This window comes from Gouania willdenowi, chromosome 1 (genome assembly GCF_900634775.1).
Source record: "Gouania willdenowi chromosome 1, fGouWil2.1, whole genome shotgun sequence".
Classification (NCBI taxonomy): domain Eukaryota; kingdom Metazoa; phylum Chordata; class Actinopteri; order Blenniiformes; family Gobiesocidae; genus Gouania; species Gouania willdenowi.
Genome location: NC_041044.1, coordinates 45,579,155 through 45,594,768, shown reverse-complemented (window position 1 = coordinate 45,594,768; position 15,614 = coordinate 45,579,155). Strand labels below are relative to the sequence as shown.

Sequence of the window (15,614 nt, the reverse complement as noted above, 5' to 3'; positions counted from 1 at the left end):
GACTCACAGAGAGAGAATCTGTTTCCACGGCGTCGATGAGGACGTCTTTGATCTGATGTTTGAGCAACAGGTCCTGAACCTTCACAGCAGCCTGAGGACGTGACAAACGCTCAGTGTGAGTGTGTGAGTGTGTGAGTGAACATAAAGGTTCTATGTGTGTTTAGATCCATGCAGTGGCGTTACATCAACGATGAGGACCGTGAGCGTCTGAGCCACCGGTCAGAGGACGGAGAGTTCTGGTTAGTGTGTGTGTGTGTGTGTGCGTACCTCTCTGCTCTCCAGTTTGCGTACAGCTGTGTTGCTCCTCCTCTGCAGTGCTCTGAGTCGTCCCTGCAGTTCTCTGCGCTGCCACTGGGGGGTGGATGTGTTGTCCACAGCCTGTCAGACACAGCTCAGGGTCACAACTCTACTCTCATTGGTCCCTGCAGAGGAAGAAGACGTGTACAAGCGCTTACGTCCAATAGGACGCCGACCTCCTTGGCGAGGTGGTGGGCAAAGTCAAGGCTGGGAGGGGCAGAGCCTGACAGTCTGACAGACAGAGAGTCAACTTCCTGTAGGAGTGCCTGTCCCGCCTCCCGAGCCTGCAGACACAGAGGATTAGTGTGTGCTTTGTGGAGGGGCGGGGCTGATGGTGCTTTCACTGACCCTGGCTGCGTTCTGACCCGTCACCGCCACGATCCGACTGATTCCCTTTACGAGCTGTCGTTCAGACACGATCACCAGATCCTGGATGTCCCCCGTCCTCAGCAGGTGACTAAGGACAGAGCGGAGAACAGGTCAACCAACAGGACCACAGACACCGGAACAGACATATGGACTCACGTTCCACAGCACAGCTCCACAGACGTCCTCCCATCTGTCTGTCCCTCCATCAGCTCAGAGACAGGAACCCCCAAAGACACCACACGAACTGGGTCAGGGTACACCTGAAGGGAGAGCAAACACACCTGGGCTGCGTCCGAATAGTCCCTCCTCTCTCCTTTCTTATCCACTTTTCCATAACCCCGTGGATGACGTCATGGGGTTAAGGAAAGGTGTTAGGACAGGAGTTAGGAAACGACATCACATTTGTTTTGATGATCAGACGCACTTCCACTAGGTGAAGTAATAATCCTACGGCCACGCCTCCTTTCCTCAGATAATTCAAACACTCTTTATCATGCCAACACTCAAAGACTTCTGGGGGTTAAAGAACAGTAAATAGGAGATGAGATAGTAGGGGCTCTTCGGACGCAGCCCTGGACTCAGACTGTGTCCTATTAATCCCTCCTATCTCTTTTCCTTAACCCCGTGGATGAGGTCACATGGTTAAGGAAAGGTGTTAGGAGACTTCCTAAAGGAGTTAGGGAAAGGACATCACGATGCACTACTAGGTGACGTAATAATAAAAACTCCACATTTCCTAAAATGGACTAAAAGCTAATTTCTAACACTTTCCACTGATACGTCATAAATCACAGGTTTGAAAGTAAATCAAAAGAAAAGAGGTTACCATGGCAACGAGGAACTAAAGGTAAACTAAAAAACATCACATAGAGAATGGTTGATCACACTCACCTTCTACTCACTAATCAACATTAATACAAAATAAGTAGGATTTTATGAAATAGTTCCATTAATGCCAGTTATAGGTCTACATAATGTTGTAGACATACACATGTAGAACCACACAAAGCATTCCTAGATTAATGAAATATGTTGGATAAAACATCATGTGGATAAAAATGTCTATGATCAATTTTTCTAGAACCACTGATTGTCTGTTTTATGTCATGGTGAGTTTCCCTGAACACTCTGATGAGTGTGTCCCTTTAAATAAATTGTTGGTCATCATAATGTAGTCTCGTTTGGTAATGGATGTATCAGTGTTTCCTAGGCTAAAGGAGGTTATAAAGGAAGCATTGAGTCTCTTTTCCTGAGCTCAAAGAGAACTGGAAAGCTCCTTGTCATGGCCGCCACATAAACACTACCAGGGTCAAGGAAAAGTGGATAGGAAAGGAGATAGAGGGAATATTAGGACTTACCTCATCCACCGTCCTCAGTCCACTGATGCTCAGCGCTCGTTGCAGAGGAACCTCTTGAGTGTAGACCTTCTGATTGGCTGAGATGATGTCAGAAACACACCTCTCCACCTGCTGCAGCTGAGAAACATCTAGAGACGCCTGAGGATGACAGACAGTCAGAGAGTCAGCTGAGTGCATCACTTCAACTGGTCATCATCATAAGTGGTGACTCTTTAATGCTGTCAATGAACAACAGGATAGAAACATAGTTAACTAACTCACTAATTAACTAACTCACTAATAAACTAACTAACTAACTCACTAATTAACTCACTAGTTAACTAACTAAAAAACTCACTAGTTAAGGCAAAGCAAGGCAAATGTATTTATATAGCACATTTCATACTCAAGGAAACTCAATGTACTTTACATAATAAAATATTCAATTGTTTAAAATTAATAAGAACATTTAAAATCATCATCAAACACATTACATCATCAACATGACCATAAATCGAAGAGTTACGAATGTAACTATGGTTCTATGAATCCCGAAAGACCGCCAGAGGCGGTGCTTTAAGCACTGAATATTCCCCTTCGCGCATGCGCAGTGCGAGTATGTATACCAACAATGTCACCCGTGACCCCTGGATGACCCAGAGGAAGTTTATATCTTCCGGTAACACTCCAGGGTACTTTCCTACAGAATCTTCTCGTGAGCACACGAGGGTTCTGAGTGACAAAGAGCTCTGGCGGTCATTCGGGATTCATAGAACCATAGTTACATTCGTAACTCTTCGTTTTATTTCATCCCTGCTGACCGCCAGAGGCGGTGCTTTAAGCACTGAATGACTTATACCAGAAAAGTCACGAAGAATCCTGCTTACCACCCTTCAGTGTGTAGGGTCAGAGGACTCTGGCCGAAGGACCACAGCCAATGGATGGGGTGTGGCTACATTCACCCTGTAGAATCTGGAGAAAGTGCCTTGCGACGCCCATGAGGCCGCAGTACAGATGTCCTCCAGGGGCACTCCCCTCAGGGCAGCCCATGACGTAGCAACACTCCTGGTAGAGTGGCACCGCACACCAGATGGGATGAGATGGTTACTTGCCCGATATGCATGGGCAATCACATCAACAATCCAGTTGGACAGGCGCTGCTTGGAGACAGCACCACCCGTTAGGGCCACCATAACAAAGAAGGAGCTGATCAGACCCCCGAAAACCTACAGTAGCTGCAATGTAGGTTTCCAGGGTGCGCACTGGGCACAACAGGTCAGACTGAACCTCTGGCTCCACGGAAGAAGGGTTGAACCGTGCCAGCCGAATGGGCTGGTTGAGGTGAGCGCGGGACAGCACTTTAGGGAGAAAAGCTGTGTTCGGCCACAGAGTGACTCCCGAGCCGTCCGAATTCCACCTCAGACATGTGTCGCTGATTGACAGGGCGTGCAGCTCACCGACACGCTTTGCGGAGGAAATGGCCAGAAGGAACGCAGTCTTAAGGGTAACCCACTTCAGCGCTGCTCGTGCCAAGGGCTCAAACGGTGGAAGGCGCAATGCCTCCAGCACCAGGGGAAGATCCCATGCTGGAGTCCTTGTGGCTCTCGGAGGATGCAACCTCCAAGCTCCTCTCAAAAAAATGGGACACCAGCTTGTGGCTACCAATCGTGCCATTGTCGACCATTACATGTCTGCAAGATATTGCTGCGACATAGACTCTCAGCGTTGAATGAGAAGCCCTTTGTCCAGAAGGGACTGGAGAAAGTCCAGAATAGCTGGCACAGGGCAGTGCACAGGGTCCACCTCCCGCCTTGTACACCAGTCGGAAAACAGTTTCCATCTGTTTTCATACTGGAGGCGAGTAGACGGCGCTCTTGCATTCATTATAGTATATCTAACTGGGTTGGCACAGACGCTCAGGAGCGTCTCGGGCCCCCCAGTGGCCAAACTCACAGTTGAAGGAGTTGCGGATTGGGGTGCCAAATCCGCCCGGCCAGTTGGGACAGGAGATCCCTCCTGTCGGGAAGGCGCCACGGTGCGCCGTGACAGAGGCTGTGCAGCTGCGGGAACCAGCTCCTTCCTAGCCAGAAGGGAGCTACAAGCAGGATCCTGTGGCCCTCCTGAAGGACCCTGTGGAGTACCAGCTGAATCAGAGGAAACGGAGGGAAGGCATACAGGAGGCCATCCGGCCAAGGATGAGCCAATGCGTCCTGGCCAAGAGGACTGGTTGTCTCGGCTAAGGAGAACCACAGAGGGCAGTGGGTCGACTGCTCCAAAGCAAAGAGGTCCACCTCTGCCCTGCCGAATATGCTCCATATAATGTTTGTTACCTCCGGGTGGAGGTGCCACCCACCTGACGGAGGCTTCCGACGGGAAAGGAAGTCCGCCAAGTGGTTCTGCTCTCCCGGTATATGCATTGCTCGTATACTGATCACGCGGGGGGCTGCCCATGTGAGGAGCTCCCTTGCCACTTGGTGGCAGGCTCGATGGGCGGAGTGCGATCCAGGCCGGCCCCCGCTGCATCATGCATGGCTGCCAGGGTCCGCCCATCTGCAGAGAGATGGGAGCAAGCCTTACTGTCCCTCCAACAGGACTGCAACTCCCTCAGATAATCCTCTGAATGAGGAGTAGCGAAAGCTGTGGGGGCAGGCCTGCGCCTGAAGAAGGCGCTTGCAGATGCTGCCTCTGCCTGCTGTGGGACAACTGTGTGCAGCCACTGTAGAGCCAGGCGCATGTCAGCGAGCATGGAGTTGTCTTCCACCTCGGCCCCCGAACTGTGATTCGAGGAGTGGGAGCCCTGCTCAGACACCTGGGATCCGACATCCAAATTCTCCCCATAATCACAGAAATGGCTAGCCGAAGCAGCCAAAAAGAGTGTATCCTCCTCGGGCAGCAGCGTTGGCATTGGGGGAGAGAGTGTGCATCAGCCACCAGGGGAATAACCGGCTGGCTGTCGGCCAGCAGGGATCTCATCTGAGCCAATTCAGCAGACAGCTGCTCAACTTTAGATGATGACCCACTATGGTCAGACTTTGTTCTCTTCCTGGAGGGGGCAGCTGCCGCAGCCTCTGCCCGCCTCTTGGAGCGTGTCTGACGGGTCGGAGGTGGCTGGCCTGGGGGGAGGTCGACTACGGCTACTGAGCCTTCCACCCCCGCCAACCTGGCAACCCTGGCCGTCCGAGGCAAGTAGCTGCAGTTCATGCAGGGATTGCCTGACAGCGCCTCCCCCAGGTGCTCAGGGCCAAGGCATGTGGGGCATAGGTCGTGGCCATCCTCTGGCTGTAAAGAAACCCCACAAGATGTGCAGATATGTGAGCCATCCATCGTAGCTTGACTGAGAAGTCACTGATTTCAACACAGGTATTCAACAAAGGGAGGGGGCGCGCACGCCGCCTGTCTGGTATCACCCTGCACTCCTCGGCTTAGCCTGAGCGCGGACGCCGTAGGTTGGGCGAGTATAGGGACCGTATACTGGGGAAGGGAGCGCGCACGCTGCCTGCACAGTAGAGGCCCAATATACTAAACAAAAAACAACCACTGTACTGTGGTCCTCACCCAGACTGGGCTCTTTAACAGAAGATGACACTAGCTTAGCCGATGATGCTAATGTAAACAAATCCACGCTGGGCTCCGGGCGTGCGCACACAACCCACCAGCAAACAAAGTCGGCTAACTTAAATTTCGGGAGTAGGCTGCTCAAATGCAGCCTTCACCGACCAATTCTTTCATTTTTATAAAGACAACCGTTGATCTGCCAAATAAGCGGCTACTTACCTTGTCAGCGTGTGTCGTCGTGACCAAACACAAACCATATGCTGGGGGGAGGCGGCACTAACGCGGCCTGTGCCAACAGGGGTTGCTAATGGGTGAAGCTACCGCTACCCAAACACTCACCGTCGCAGCTCCTGGAAGGCGAATGCACGCTGCTCCGACCTACCACGGTCACGGAGTTACTAGCGACGGCAGCTGTATGCACAGTATTCCAGAAACCGAGCGCGAGAAAAAAAAAAGGGAAGTACCGTGGAGTGACACCGGAAGATATAAACTTCCTCTGGGTCATCCAGGGGTCACGGGTGACATTGTTGGTATACATACTCGCACTGCACATGCGCGAAGGGGAATATTCAGTGCTTAAAGCACCGCCTCTGGCGGTCAGCAGGGATGAAATAGAACTCTCTCTCAATCATATACAGTAGAGAAAAAAGTTCCTTTAACTTTGATTTAAAAATGTTCACATGTGATGCTGACTTCAGCTCTGCTGCAGTTTGTTCCACTTCTTTGCAGCATAACAACTAAACACAGCATCACCATGTTTACTGTGAGCTCTGGGCTCCACTATCTGACCTGTGTCCATAGATCTCAGAGACCTGCTGGGTTCATACCTGACTAACATCTCACCGATGTATTCTGGACCAAACCCATTCACACATTTATAACCAGCAGCAGAACTTTACAGTCTCCTCTGAGGCTGACTGGGAGCCAGTGTAATGTGTTCTGACCTCTTTGTTCTGGTTCAGACCTGAGCTGCAGCGTTCTGAACCAGCTGTAGATGTTTGATGAAGACCATTACAATAGTCCAGTCTGCTGGAGATAAAAGCATGGACCAGTTTCTCCTGATCTTTCTGAGTCATTAAACCTTTCACTCTGGAGATGTTCTTTAGGTGGTAGAAGATGTTTTTGTGATAGATTTGATCTGATGCTGAATGTCAGATCTGAGTCAATCAGAACACCAAGGTTTTTGACTTGGTCTTTATCTTCTAAAGATCCAGACTCAGATACTTGCTGACAGCAGTCCTCTTTTCCTTGTTACCAAAGACAATCACCTCCATCTTGTCATGGTTTAGTTGAAGGAAGTTTTCACTCATCCATCAGTTTATTTTTTCTAAGCAGTCACACAACACCTCAATGGGACCATAGTCATCTGGGTTCAGTGATAGATATAGTTGTGTGTCATCTGCGTAGCTCTGATAATCAACCTTACAGTTGTGTAAAATGTGTCCTAAAGGAAGCATATAAAGGCTATACAGAAGAGGTCCAAGAACAGATCCCTGAGGAACCCCACAGGACATTGGTAATCTGTCAGATTCAAAGTTTACAATGTTTACAAAATAACTTTGATCCTCCAAGTAGAACTTAAACCATTACTTTAACATTTAGTCCAACCCATGTTTGCAATCTGTGCAACAAAATTGTATGATCTACAGTGTCAAATGCAGACTTAGATCAATAGAATGAGAACAGATACTTTTCCTGAATCAGTGTTCAACCTTATGTCATTGATCACTTTGATCAGATCAGTTTCTGTGCTGTGATGAGAACCAAAACCTGACTGAAATTTATCAAATATTTTGTTGAATGCTAAGAATTGACTCAGTTGGTTGAAGACCACCTTCTCAATGATCTTGGCCATGAATGGAAGGTTCTGATTGGTCTATAGTTAGCCAGTATAGAGGCATCCAGTGTTCTCTTTTTTAACAGAGGTTTAACAGCAGCTACTTTCAGGGATTTTGGTACGGTGCCTGATTGGAATGATCAGTTAATTATCTGATACTAATCAGTGATAAATGACTTTACAACAGTTTTAAAGAAGTTTGAGGGTTTTGTGTCAAGGCAACACGTTGATGGATTCAGCTGCTGAACAGTTTCCTCTATTGTTTTTGGGTTCACTGTAATAAACTCTAACATTGTAGTTGACTCCTCCCTCAGTGGTTGAAGCTGTTCAAGCTTTTTGTTATTTTGCTGGTTTGTTCTGATGTTTGACCTTAATGATTGTATTTTTTTATTGAAATTTACAGCAAATTCATTGCATTTTCCAGCTGACAGTAATTCAGGGGCTATCTGATCTGGGGGGGTTGTGAGCTTTTCAATTACAGCAAACAACGTGCGAGAGTTGTTTACATTTTTGGAAATAATTTCAGAAAAGTATTGCAGCCTTGCTTTGAACAAGCCATCATTGAATTTACACAGACTTATTTTGTACAGTTCTAGATGAATTTGGAGTTTTGTTGATCTCCATTTACGCTCAGCTCTTCTACAGTCAGATTTCAATTTCTGCATTATCTCAGTCCTCCTCCAAGGTGTTTTCTGTGTGTTTGGTTTTCTCTTAGTTTTGATTGGAGCCACCACATCTATGACATCATATAATTTTGTATTAAACTCATCCAAAAGATCATCAACTGTCTCAGCACTCAATGTTGGTGTCATTGCTATGGCTTCCATAAACTGTGCACATGTTCTCATTTATGTACCTTTTCTTTAAACACACATAACTAGGGGGAACAGATGTTACAGTCTCTAGGTCAAAAAAGACAGAAATGATCAGATAGAGCTAAGTCTCTTACATCAACAGCAGAGATATCAACACCTTTAGAGATAACCAGATCCAAAGTGTGACCTTGAGTGTGTGTCGGACCAGTCACATGTTGTGTAAGACCAAAAGTATCCATTAAAGCATACAGTTCTTTGGCAGTATTGTCCATGTTATTGTCTACATGAATATTTAAGTCACCTGTTATTATTAAAAAGTTGTATTCAGTGCATACAACTGACAGCAGTTCAGCAAACTCATCCATGAATTCTCCAGAATATTTTGGGGGTCTATAAACGACTAAAAACAGAACTCTTGAATCACCCTTCAGTAAGAATGACATATATTCAAAGGAGATAATTAGTTAGTTAATTAGTTATTAAACTAATTAACTAACTAGTTAACAAACTCACTAGTTATACTCACTAGTTAAACTCACTAGTTAAACTAACAAGTTAACAAACTCACTAGTTAACTAACTCACTAGTTAACTAACTCACTAGTTAACTAACTCACTAGTTAACTTACTACCTCACTAGTTAACTAATTAATTGACTAACTAGTTAACTAACTAGCTGACTAACTCACTCATTAACTAACTCACTAGTTAACTGACTCACTAATTAACTAACTCACTAGTTAACTAACTAGTTACCCAAAAAAATAACTAGCTAACTAACAAACTAACTAGTTAACAACACACTAGTTAACTAAATAACTAGTTAGCTAACTAAATAACTAGATAGTTAACTAGTTATTTAGTTAACTAGCTAGTTAGCTAACTAGTTAACTCACTAGTTAAACTAACTCACTAGTTAACAAATTAACTAACTAGTTAACAAATTAACTAGTTAACAAATAACTAACTAGTTAACTAACTCACTAGTTAACTAACGCACTAGTTAACTAACAAACTAACTAGTTAACTAACTCACTAGTTAACTAATTAGTTAACAAACGCACTAGTTAACTAACCCACTAGTTAACTCACGAGTTAACAAATTAACTCACTAGTTAACAAACTCAGACCTTGATGGAGAAGTCAAAGCGTAGTCGCTGAGCAGAGACGTTAGATCCTCTCTGATGAACAGATCCAAACAGTTTCATCAGAACCAGGTTTAACACGTGGGTCGACGTGTGATTCACCATCAGAGACAGTCTGTGGGTCTGACACACACACACACACACACACGAGTGAGGTTTCTGTCCTGTGTGGCGTTCCCCCTAGTTACCATGGTTACCTGATCCAAGTGTAGCTGCACCTGGTCGCCAGTCCTCAGCGTGTCATTGGCGGTCACATGATGAACCACGAACCCCCCTGCTGTGGCCACGCCCTCCACTGGATACACAACATCCTGTGAGAGAGATGACACACACACAGTTTTACTTATAGTTAATGTTGTTTATTATGTTGTTGTTGACATCAACCTGCTGAAGGGACTAAAGATGGAATTTAGCCGTTGGATATAATCTTACATAATCACATGTATATGTTCATTAATATATATTCTCTCTGTTTTTAATAAAACAAACTCAAACACACGCACACACAGAATGATGTCACTTCCTGACCTGCTGGCCAATCCTGGTGAAGTATCCACGGTCATGTGACTGTCCCCCCTGCTGGGCGTAGAACACAGTTCGATCCAGGATGACGGCGCAGGGCTGACCCTCAGTGACCGCAGACACTAGGCTCCGCCCATCGTACAGGGCCAGGACCGTCGCTCGGCATGTTGGGAACACTGGTGGGGAGGAGCCTGTGAGTGTGGGCAGAGCCAGAGCATTACCTGTGCAGGTGAGGCAGTACCATAGCGGTCCTGCTCCAGGTGGTAGCGGTACTTCAGACTGTCATCAGTGGGAGGGACTCCTGCACGCTGCAGCTCTGATAGACTAAGCACATCCAGGAGGGGCGGAGCTTCAGAGGAGGACTCAGACATGACCTGAACAGACACGCAAGGGTTACTGTAGGGTCATTATGAAGTCATTATGGGGTGGATCTCACCCTCTGGCTCTCAGCCATTAGTCGGTGCAGCTCCTGGTGGTCCACGTGAACCTTGTTCTCCTCCAGGATCAGGTCCACCAGGTCCAGAGGGAATCCCAGGTCCCTGTGCAGAGACCAAGCCACGGCAGCTGGAGAGTCACAGCACCAGAGTAGGTCAGTGAACGCAGCACCAGAGTTTACAGTAGGTCAGTGAACGCAGCACTGACCTGGGAAGATGCCGTGTTCTCCATCCATCCGTTTGAGGGTCCGTCCAATCAGGCGGCTGCCCTGCTGCAGCGACGACAGGAAGTGGAACTCGTTCTCATTGATGACGTCCATCACCTGAGGAGCAGCTGATGATGACTATTTCCTGTGACATGACTCACCTAGTGTCAGGGAACGCAGGCTCACCCTCTCCTGCTCTCGGAGCAGCTCAGGGTAGACATCACCCTGTGGGAAACAGACAGGTGTGTGTGTGACAGGTGTGTGTGAATGTGTGTGTGTCCTACATGAGGTGCAGTGTAGTGAAGCTACCAGCAGGAGGCCCACACTGGGAACCAAGCTCCCCAGCGTTCCCCGAGGAGCCTTTAGAACCTCGGCACAGAAGCGCACTGCCCGTCGTAGGATCCTCCGCAGCACCAACCTGCCACGCCCCCAAACCACAGAGGTCACATGACAGTGGCGATACCAGCACTCTGACAGCTGATTGGACATTACTCACTCTGCCCCCGACATGCCCGGGTGAATACCGTCGGCGATGCAGACAGACAACGTTCTCACGTGGTCCGCCACCACCCGGTACGCCATGTCCAACCGCCCGCAGTCACCGGCCTCCATGCTGCCGCCGTACTCCGCCACGCCGGATCTCTGGGGACAGGCATTACCATGACGACAGCAGTGTTTAATCAGACACACCTGGCGGCAGGGCCTGTACCTGGTGGATGGCGCTGAGCAGTGGCGCGAACAAGTCCGTGTCGTAGTTGGAGCGTTTTCCCTGCAGGACGCTGGCCAGGCGCTCCAAACCCATCCCCGTGTCCACGCTGAGCTGAGGCAGCACACGCAGACCGCCGTCCACCTCCCTGAGGCCACGCCCACCATCACAACCATTTGAACTCGCTGAACCTGATCACCATCCAGGCCGTGTGAACCCTCACCTGTTGTACTGCATGAAGACCAGGTTCCAGATCTCCACCACCTCAGGATGGTCTCTGTTGACAAGCGGCGCTGCGTCCCGCCCCCCCACGTGATCGTAGTGGACCTCAGAACACGGTCCACACGGCCCGATGTCGCCCATCTCCCAGAAGTTCTGCTTCAGGCCGAACGGCAGCACCCGCCCTGCAGGAAGTCTGAGGACGAACAGAGCACGCTCAGAACCACCAACACACGCCCACCCAGTGTTCGCTGTGTGTTACCCGATCTCCATCCAGATGTCCCGGGTCTGCACATCCGCAGGAAGACCCAACGCTGCCTCCCCGCCAAAATAAGACACATAGAGTCTGTCTGCAGGTATCCCATAATGCTCTGTGAGGAGCGACCACGCCATGTGACATGCCTCCTCCTACACACACACACGCACGCACACGCACACACACACACACGCACACACACACACACGCACACGCACACACACACACACACACACACACACACACACACACACACACACACACACACTTAGCAGCTGGTGATCGTGTTAACTGGTATTAGTCATCAGTTAACACAGACACTAGTTTGATCAGAACAGCAGTGAAGCGTGTCCCGTCCATTCTTTTTACAGTCTATGGTACAGATGGTCCGTATACTGGTCTGTACTCTGTGTACCTTAAAGTAGTCTCCAAAGGACCAGCTGCCGAGCATCTCAAAGAAGGTGTGGTGGTGTCCGTCACGGCCAACGTCGTCCAAGTCGTTGTGTTTACCGCCCGCTCGTACGCACTTCTGACTGTTAGCAACGCGGCGGTACGACGCCATCTCACTGCGAGGGTCAACCGTGCCCAGGAGGAGGGGCTTAAACTAGGAGAGAGATGATGTCATACACAGCAGTTATATAGTTCAGTTGGATACTGTAGTCTCCATCTGGGACTGGTTTAGGACTGTTGTGAGACTAGAACTGGAAGTGGTGAAAGTAAAAAGGTAGTTATATATATATGTAATTATATGAACAATGTTAAAAGCAGGAAAAAGAGTCTGACCCTCAGGATCTCCATAGGTTGTTCCAGAATAGATGAAAGATTCAAAGTGTGTGTGTGACTCCATCCAAACCCAGAGGAAGGAGAAAGTTCACCCTCAGCATAATAATGTCTGGATTAATCGAACAGCAGTCATTGAAGTTAAATATCTTCATTATCAAAGGGATTTAATGAAGGCTCAGCTGTAATTAAATGAGTGTTGAGCTTCTCTAATTGTTATTTTTCTCTTTTTGTTTCGATGGGAAATTGTTCATTTATTTTTTTGTCATGTACTGATCAATTTATTATTATTATTTTAATAATTTGGGACCAAAAAAAAAAAAAAAAAACTGATAACCTTCCCTTGAAGGACGACTCTTATTGTGAAAGGACGGGTGTTTGGACTGACCTGGTTCATTCCGGCGTTGACGAAGAGCAGGCTCGGGTCTCCTCGAGGACGGACCGGACTGGACGGAACCAGCAAGTGTCGCTGTGTGCTGAAGAAGTCCAGGAAGACTCTGCGGACCTCCGCGGCGGGCAGGCCGCTCAGGGCGCGCCTTAGGGCGGCCACAGAGCCGCCGAGAGGCCCAGGCTTCCGGAGCAGCAGCCGGAGCATCGAAACCGGACCAGAACCAAAACCACCAGTAAAACTTCCCCGGAACTGACGCTACTAGTCGGCGCACGCGCAGAGTCGTAGTTTCTTCTTCTTCGTGTGATTTCCGGCCGACTCGGCTCCACGGGGCTCAGAACTTTAACATTATAGTCCTGCTCCTGGGGCGGTCTCCAGATCAACATCTGTATTTCAGAGATATGTATAAAAATTCCAATCGCTGCACTTGATAAAATCAAACATGTTTAACACTTTGATCAGTGTCGACGTTTGGTTTAATACCAAACATTAGCGCCCTCTACCGTCTATTTACATAACAGCAGCCGTAGTTTCTTCTTCTGCTGAACATTAATAACAGCTCCTCCTGCTGGTCACACCGTGTAACGACAGCCACTGCTTTTAACTAACACGTTCACATTTACGTATATTAATTATAATAAATCCATGCTCACAGGATAATTAACGAATCAGCGCTAAAGGATTAAAGTTGACTTTTACAATAGATTCATACATAAACACTTTGAAATAAAGAATTATTTAAGCAAAAGGCTTTTGGATGTAATTCAACTTTAAAACTTTATCAAGTGAAACAAAAAGCCTAACACAAAACACAAACACTTTTTATCTTCAGTTTGGTTCGTGGCTCATCAACCTTTACTTTTCTCATCAAACTCAGTGAGACACAGAAGAAGCTCTGGATCAATAAGTACATCTCCCTACTTTAGGATCAATAAAGCTACTCCACTCAATAACTCGAGCTCCAGAAAGCAGTGACATGTATTAATTAAATAAAATATTATATTTATTCAATTATCTGTTATTTTTCTTGCTCTCATATTGATGAAACATGGAATTATTAAAGCTTTTAAAACAACTCAGGGTTTCAATTAAGGTTAGAAATGAAACTTAATCATAATCTTTATTGTCTTGCATCAGTTTGACAAAATTATATTTGGACTCATAACGTTTCAGCGCAAGAACAGAGAATATATACAATATATATTTACAAAATTATAAAAATGACATTAAAAAACTAAATGTTACAAAATGAAGCTTGTATGGGTTCATAAATGTGTACATCCGGTCAGTGAGTCACCGCCATAAAAACAAAGAGTAACTAAACCCACTGGTTGGTGCTGACCTGCCACTAGGGGGCGACATTTAAAAAATGCTGAGATTGTGTAAATGTTTTACTTCATTTTGCCGATTTCAAGCATAAATACAATATTGCTTGTACAATCCAACAATTTTCTGATGTTATTAATGCAGCATCACAAGCTGTTATTTGCACTGTAAAAGGTTCTCTGCTATACACTGGTCCACTACTGCCCCTTTGTGGACAAGAAATGAGATGAAATTTAGTAAAGATTCACCAGTTAAAACGTTAAAAATATTAGATGTAATTAATCTTAAATGTCCTATTCCACCTAAAGCTAAAGAAGTGCATTTTAAAACAATGAACAATATTTATCACTGTAAAGACTTTTTACACTCCAAATGTAATATTGGTGAAAATTGACTGTTTTGTATTAACAACATAGAAACTGAAGAACATCTGTTCTTTACTTGTGTTTATACAAACATTTTCTGGGTCAGATTTTTTAATGGGTTTTATATAATAATTTAGAATTACTTATGACTTAAACTGATGTTAAATTCTGAGCTATTTTGGAGAACAAGAAAAAACTATTTACAGTTAATCTATCATTATGACAAAATTCTTTGTACACAAATGTAAATTTGGTGACACTAAAGCTGCTTTTATTGTTTCTAAATTAACTAATATCTCTGAAGGACTCTTTAAAACTATGTAATTTCAAGAAGTCATTATGGCTTCATAATATTCTGATTGTTATGTCTTTTGACCTCATTTCACCTTCATGTTGTTGGTCAATGGAACAGTGGTCTCCAACTTTTTCAAGCCCAAGATCTCTGACGTCCACCTTGGTGACGTCAGAGATCTACCCAAATAGATTTTACTTTCACACTTTTATTCAGGATAACTTTATTTGAATTACATGAAATGCTTTGGTCCAACATTCAAAAATAATGAACCAAAAATGCTATCTGTAACTAGCATATTAAACTGTTCACATCATTTGATCCTATTGGTCAATTTAATGTCTGTTACGCTGAAAAAATACAAGGACTGGATCGACAGAAACATTAATCAGCCATAATGTATTTGTGTTATTTTTGTTTGTTTTATGTGATTATTATACATTTCCTGTTTCCGGTAGTTTTGTTCAGGCATCTAAACGGACAGCTATGGTTTTTTACACCGTTGTGTTTGGCCGCTAAGGGGTCCTGACCGCAGAATGTACGGGTGATAATATTCTCTGTCACCGTAACTGCTGCTAAACAGCAACACAGCTGATAGGTTTACATTAAAGTCAATGTGTCAATTTCCACTGCATGGTAATCTGCTCTAGCGCAGCACCGTAACTGCTGAGTCATGCTGCTGCCCTCTGCAGAAAATACGCTGCACTTCTATTTCTACTGGACGCTGGAGCTGTGCTGCAGTAAGTTAACAAACATAAGGCCGTGC

At 46.1% G+C, this 15,614-nt stretch overlaps 1 protein-coding gene across 1 annotated transcript in view; it reads right to left on the bottom strand.

Annotated features, from left to right (window-relative positions):
* The window catches only part of aars2 (alanyl-tRNA synthetase 2, mitochondrial (putative)), a 13,789-nt gene extending 540 nt beyond the window's left edge, over window positions 1-13,249 (bottom strand). The window contains exons 1-20 of the mRNA XM_028457883.1: window positions 12,866-13,249; window positions 12,113-12,301; window positions 11,704-11,849; window positions 11,446-11,637; window positions 11,226-11,370; window positions 11,013-11,158; window positions 10,826-10,934; window positions 10,703-10,741; window positions 10,519-10,633; window positions 10,313-10,440; window positions 10,118-10,250; window positions 9,883-10,052; window positions 9,552-9,665; window positions 9,340-9,477; window positions 2,025-2,162; window positions 823-926; window positions 646-754; window positions 456-581; window positions 268-378; window positions 8-91 (exon numbers count right to left, since the gene is read on the bottom strand). Coding sequence (XP_028313684.1) covers window positions 8-91; window positions 268-378; window positions 456-581; window positions 646-754; window positions 823-926; window positions 2,025-2,162; window positions 9,340-9,477; window positions 9,552-9,665; window positions 9,883-10,052; window positions 10,118-10,250; window positions 10,313-10,440; window positions 10,519-10,633; window positions 10,703-10,741; window positions 10,826-10,934; window positions 11,013-11,158; window positions 11,226-11,370; window positions 11,446-11,637; window positions 11,704-11,849; window positions 12,113-12,301; window positions 12,866-13,072 — 2,643 coding nt within the window. The 5' untranslated portion in view covers window positions 13,073-13,249. The remainder of the gene's footprint in view (window positions 1-7; window positions 92-267; window positions 379-455; window positions 582-645; window positions 755-822; window positions 927-2,024; window positions 2,163-9,339; window positions 9,478-9,551; window positions 9,666-9,882; window positions 10,053-10,117; window positions 10,251-10,312; window positions 10,441-10,518; window positions 10,634-10,702; window positions 10,742-10,825; window positions 10,935-11,012; window positions 11,159-11,225; window positions 11,371-11,445; window positions 11,638-11,703; window positions 11,850-12,112; window positions 12,302-12,865) is intronic.
* Window positions 13,250-15,614: the final 2,365 nt, after the last annotated feature.